Raw genomic sequence first — 5,418 nt, 5'->3', positions numbered from 1 at the left:
GATGTGGAGGTGGGCATTCACATCCCGTCTGTCCTTTTGAGTCTTTCCGTACCTCGCAAAGGAATTTTTGAGGGGTCCCCACTCCGGCCGCCAACCCCCTCTGATTGAGCCGTGAGGACCAGCGGGAGGGTTGTCCATGTCCCTGTCCTCAGACGCCACGAGCAGGCATTTCTCTGGCACCCACCCAGAGGTAGGCCTGAGGGGTGCTTACCTTGGCGACAAAGTCTCCCTGTCCCCAGAAGCTCCCTTTCTGTGGTAGTAGCTCTTCTCCTGCCGTCAGGACCCTGCCCTGCTGCATTTGAGGCACCTGTGACAGGTGCTGTGGGGGCAGGGCAAGCTCCTGGGGCAGCTCTGCCCTTTTTGTGCTCTCAACAGTCACTCGGCTACTACAGTGGTGCCCAGCCAGATGCTCTGGGCGCTGCGTCGCCGGGGAGGCAGCACACGCCTGGCAGGTGGGCTGTCCCCAGCAGAGCCTGATGGAGGCTCACAGGAAGCATAGTTTATCTTCTGCCATGATGGGGGGCAGTGTCTGATATTCTTTTGTGCCTACCCTTCCCCCACTACCACCTCGTCAGGCTCCACCATCCAGAACCCCCTATCCCTTACCCACATACTCGGCAACGAGCCGCCTAAAATCTGCAGCAACGTCAAAGCTCGGGGGTCCGGGTTTTCATGCGGACTTCCGCTTTCCTTGCCAGTGTGGTAATGTCCTAGGATCGGCCTTCACCGGTGCCCCTCTCAGGACCGTTCTGAGTCCTGATCGGAATGTGATCTCCCTTTGCCCAGCCGGGAGAAATCGGCCGCTTTGGTCAAACAAGGGCAGTGGCCCTTGGAGGGGGTCCGGGGGGACGCGATGTAGAAGGAGCGGGCAGACGGTGTGGGCACGGAGGCTCAAGTCGCAGTGAGAAAGGCTTGGCTCGCCGTAGGACCCGGGTCAAGGCTGTATCATGTTCTGGGAGGGACTGGAAGGCCCACATCATTTTTGCTGTTTTTGCCAAAGCGTTTAAAGTCTAGGTCACATCACTGTACTGTACATGGAAACATCTGAATCCCATTTGCTGCGGTTTAGTGAATTTCTGTAGAGGTCAGAGTTTATACTTCTCGGTGTAAAGTTTCCAGCGAGCAGCTATCTGTGAAGGAGCCGGGGGTGGAAATCTGGATAACATTGATTTAAATCTTCACAGTGCGTGCTGGGCCCTCTCACAGATGGCATCTGAGCAGGGAGGGTTCATTTCAGTCCTCCGGGCTTGCGGGACTGTCCTTCCCGTTGGCACCATGTGAGGGCGCTGTGCTTTAGATAAAGGAACCTGGCCAAGAGGCTGAGTTCAGCGTGTGCCAGCGGCGGGCGGACCTCTGAGACTAGAGGTTCTAAATTCCTGCTCGAGCAGACACTTCTGTTCAGTGTGCCTTGTTCGTCCCTTTCACGTGAGCTGGACGTTGGACCCTCCCTGCTCAGTACGCTCCGTAGAGGGAGGGCTGGAGGCAGGAAGGAAGAGACAGCGTGGTGGCTGGGAGTGGAGCTCTTGGTTACACGGTGGTCCCGGGACGCATAGAGAAGAGGAAGAACAGGGACTCAGGCTCACCGAGCTTACGTGGCACTCCACCTGCTTTGATTCTGCCCTCGGATGTGCTTGAGATAGTTCAGGTGGGCGGTAGGTGACGTGTTCCTCACTCTTGACCGTGGTAGAAGCAGCGAGATGGGGTTGTGGGGTATGTGTGTGCGTGCGTGTGTGCGTGTGTGCGCGCGTGTCAGGACAGGTCGGCTACAAGCCGTAGGAGAGGAGCGATGTCAAGTAGATCATTTTTGGTGGCCGCAGATGGCGGCACGTAGAATCCAATAGAGCAAGAGTGGCAACCTTTGCAAAGGGCCAAATAAATAGGTTAGGTTCTGCGGGCCATGTGGTCTGTGTCACGACTAAACACCGCGCCTTCAGCAAACATACAGTACATAAATGGATGGATGAGGCTGCGCTCCACGAAGTTCAGGCCGATGTCGAGCATCAGTTAGATCCTGCCACGCTGCACACTCCACAGCAGCATAGCGGGGAGGGTCGGGCCCAGACGCCGGGGACACAGGCTCTGTTCTCTGATGCAGAGACTCCGTGCTGTCTCCGGGGATGGCTGGAACCTATTGAAAGGAGGTGCACGATTAGAATAGCTCATTACTTAATTATTTAGGGGATGAAGAGTAAATCTCGGGCTCCATTTTGCCCTGCTCCCCCGTTTGCCGGGGCCAGGGCCGTGGGCCTGCGGTGTTCCCCTCTCTGTGTCTTATTTTGGAAAGCTGCACTTTTTGGATCTACAAAGACCACAGACTCAAGTGTTAATGGTTGTCTGTTTATGCTTCTGTGGAGAGCCCTTAGACTTAACGTAGGGTTTCGGAAGAGTGTCTGTAACTGTATAATTTCAAGGCAGCGATGCTGGCGCATGTGAGGACAGTGTTTCCAGCTACAAAGAATTTATGCAAGTTTGGGCCAGTCGCCTCCTGTGACTAGGACCAGATCATGGAAGCCCGTAGAATCGGAATCAGGTTAAGCTTCACCGGAGTGGGCAGTGGAGATGGCCCTTCAATGGGGTAGAATGAGTGTCGGTCTCTAGAATGACTCTCTGTGCTGCTTTTGAAGCGAGCGGATGGAAAGGCTGTTTTCCACCCCTGCCCGTGAGGAGAAGTGGACAGAGATTAGAGAATTTGGTCAGCTAAGAAGGGGCCTTTCTGCCATAGATGAATACTCACCAGCTCTGGGCAGTCTACCCACTAGGCTCTGTCCGCCCCTTCTCTGCCGAGGCTGTGGCCTGTCAGGGATTTGCTGTGTGTGAGGTGTTGGGACCAGACAGGACATCAGGAGCTCTGGGCTGCAGAAAGTTAAGTAGCCATGCCCATTTTCCAGGCCACCCCAGATGGACAGAGAGAAGGTCAAGGATGCTCCGAGCATGCCTTCTTCGGAGTCACAGCCACAGCCCACAAGACTCTTGCATCTCTCGTCCAGGTTGGTCACCTGGGTTGGCCTGATGACCCAGCCACCTCCGGCTCTGGCTGGTCAGCTAGGCTGCTGTGCAGGCAGCCATTTTTGTAGCACATTATTTGTAGTGCTTCTTACATTCATAGTTATGATAGCTCTTCCTCCCAGTCCACTTGGACAGGGGTCCCCCACCCCTGGGCCATGGACTGGTACCCGTCTATGGCCTGTTAGGAACCGGGCCGCACAGCAGGAGGTGAACAGGCAAGCGAGCGAAGCTTCATCTGTGTCTGCAGCTGCTCCCCAGCGCCAGCATCACCGCCTCAGCTCCGCCTCAGATCATCAGGCATGAGATTCTCATAGGAGCACTGGTCCCTGGTGCCACAAAGGTTGGGGACCGCTGTGACTTGGGAGCTTTTGCAGGAATGCTCGCCTCTGTTCCAGGGGGGAGGAAGTGTGGTCAGCTAAGACTAGGGGAGAGTGAGGTCAGCCAGTCTGTGGGCAGGTTACAGGTGGGAAGAGGTGGGCATACCGTTACATGACTCCTGTGACAAAGGGCCAAGTCTCCCTTTAGAAGAGAGCTTTCAGACTCTGTTTCGATTCATTATAAATCCACCCTGCTTTTAATGCAACGCCACTTGATCGCATACAGCAGAACAGGAATCAGTCTTGGTTAAAGCTACATGGTATGGAGACCATTTGGAAGCGAGCAAACAGACCAGATGACATTGTCATACGTCATTATATCGGTTCAGGTGTCAGGAAGGCACACAGTCCTGAGTGCCTCATCAATTACTGTTCCTGAAGAGCTGATGTGCAGCATAAACGTATTTGCAAAATGCAAAGCACATTTTTCAAGCTTTGTGAAGAGAAACGAGTGAGTGGAGGTTAAGGAAAGCGAGAGGGGAAGGGACAGTTGTGAGATTTGGAGGCGTAGAGGAACCAAAGGGAAGCACTCGGATCAGAGAACCCCAAGGCCCCCACTTCCTCTGGAAGGACGTTCACGTGGCCTCACGGCGACTTTGTACACCCACCACCGCCCATGGGCGTCAGGCTGCCTGTGAACCGTCACCTAGGATACGTAACTAGATTTCCCCATTTGAACTTTTATTTCATTGGCAACATTTAAAAAAAAAAAAAATGTGTGACATGGGATGATGAACCGAAGACGCCTTCGGCCGATCGCATTCTTGGAGCTTATTTCCTGAACTCTGAAATTCTGCAGCTGCCTGACCCTGGATGTGGCCAGCGGGAGACATGTTTGCAGCCAGGGCATTGGAGGGAACCTCGCCCTGTGCACGCTTCTGCACACAGACGCATGGTCATGCTCTTGACCTTTAGGAAATGAGACTGCACAGCCGTTCGGGGCTGTGAGCTTAGCGTTAGCCACTTAGCTCCGTGGAAACCCCCCACCCAAGGAGCCACACAAAGCGCACACAGCGTTGGTAGTCTGCAGGCATCTGTGAAGTTCAGAGGGAGCTGGCACACGGGGCATTGAAAACATGTCTCTTCTCTTGCCCTACGGGTCATTCCCAGACTTTTCCAGTTATAAATCAACCCATCAGTCAACACCGTTGGCAAAATGATCAGATCGTTATCACACACCTGCCATATGTAGGACACCGATAGCCTCCCAACGAGCCTTAAAGAAACACAAAGCAGGCCCTGTCTCGGAAGGCAGTCTGGATTTGCACGGAAAGGGGGGTGCCATGGAGCCTGCAGGGTGGCTGGGGGGTGGAGGAGGGAGGAGAGCTGAAAGGGGTGGCCTCAGGTTCTAAGAGGGAGGGGCGATAGCAAAGCCACTGGGCCAGATTCTTCCTGAGATACGGGGCGTGAGTTGGCTGTAGGGTGGGGGTGGGAGGTGATTATTTCAGGAGTGGGTGGGCGATGAACTGAATGGACAGGTGTGGGTCAGGTGAGGCGGGGCCGTGCGTGCCAGCCTCAAGCCTGGAGCTGGCATCAGAGTTCCCTGGAGGGTTCGTCACGCTGGTCGCCAAGCCCCACTCCGGCCTGAGAGCCAGAATTCCTAGCAGGTTCCTAGCGCCGCTGCCACCACTGGTATGGGAGCACATTTTGAGGATCATTCTCTAGAGGCAATGGGGAGCATTTGTGGCTCTCGACTGGGGCGTTCCCGGTGGTAGCATTGGTGGGGAAGGTGGGTAGCATGAGAAGGCACCAAGTGACAAGCCAGCATGTGGGTCTCTCCAAACAAGACCTACGAAAGCACAACCTCCCCAGGGGCGTGCGTGCATGCGTGTGCGTGCATGCGTGTATATCTGTATCTGTGCAGCAGTCCCCAACCTTTGTGGCACCAGGGACCGGTGCTCCTGTGAGAGTCTAACGCCTGATGATCTGAGGCGGAGCTGAGGCGGTGACGCTAGTGCTGGGGAGCGGCTGCAGATACAGACGACGCTTTGCTCTCGCTCGCTCGCTGCTCAGCTTCTGCTGTGTGGCCCGGTTC

General features: G+C 55.2%; 1 protein-coding gene across 1 annotated transcript in view; it reads left to right on the top strand.

Annotated features, from left to right (window-relative positions):
• Window positions 1–136: 136 nt before the first annotated feature.
• Window positions 137–5,418, top strand: part of LOC105290274 (A disintegrin and metalloproteinase with thrombospondin motifs 17-like) — a 193,846-nt gene continuing 188,564 nt past the window's right edge. The window contains exons 1-2 of the mRNA XM_023529013.1: window positions 137–190; window positions 1,469–1,645. Coding sequence (XP_023384781.1) covers window positions 137–190; window positions 1,469–1,645 — 231 coding nt within the window. The remainder of the gene's footprint in view (window positions 191–1,468; window positions 1,646–5,418) is intronic.

The sequence above is a fragment of the Pteropus vampyrus genome, unplaced genomic scaffold (assembly GCF_000151845.1).
Source record: "Pteropus vampyrus isolate Shadow unplaced genomic scaffold, Pvam_2.0 Scaffold34, whole genome shotgun sequence".
Taxonomy (NCBI): Eukaryota; Metazoa; Chordata; class Mammalia; order Chiroptera; family Pteropodidae; genus Pteropus; species Pteropus vampyrus.
This window is presented reverse-complemented; position numbering and strand designations above follow the sequence as displayed.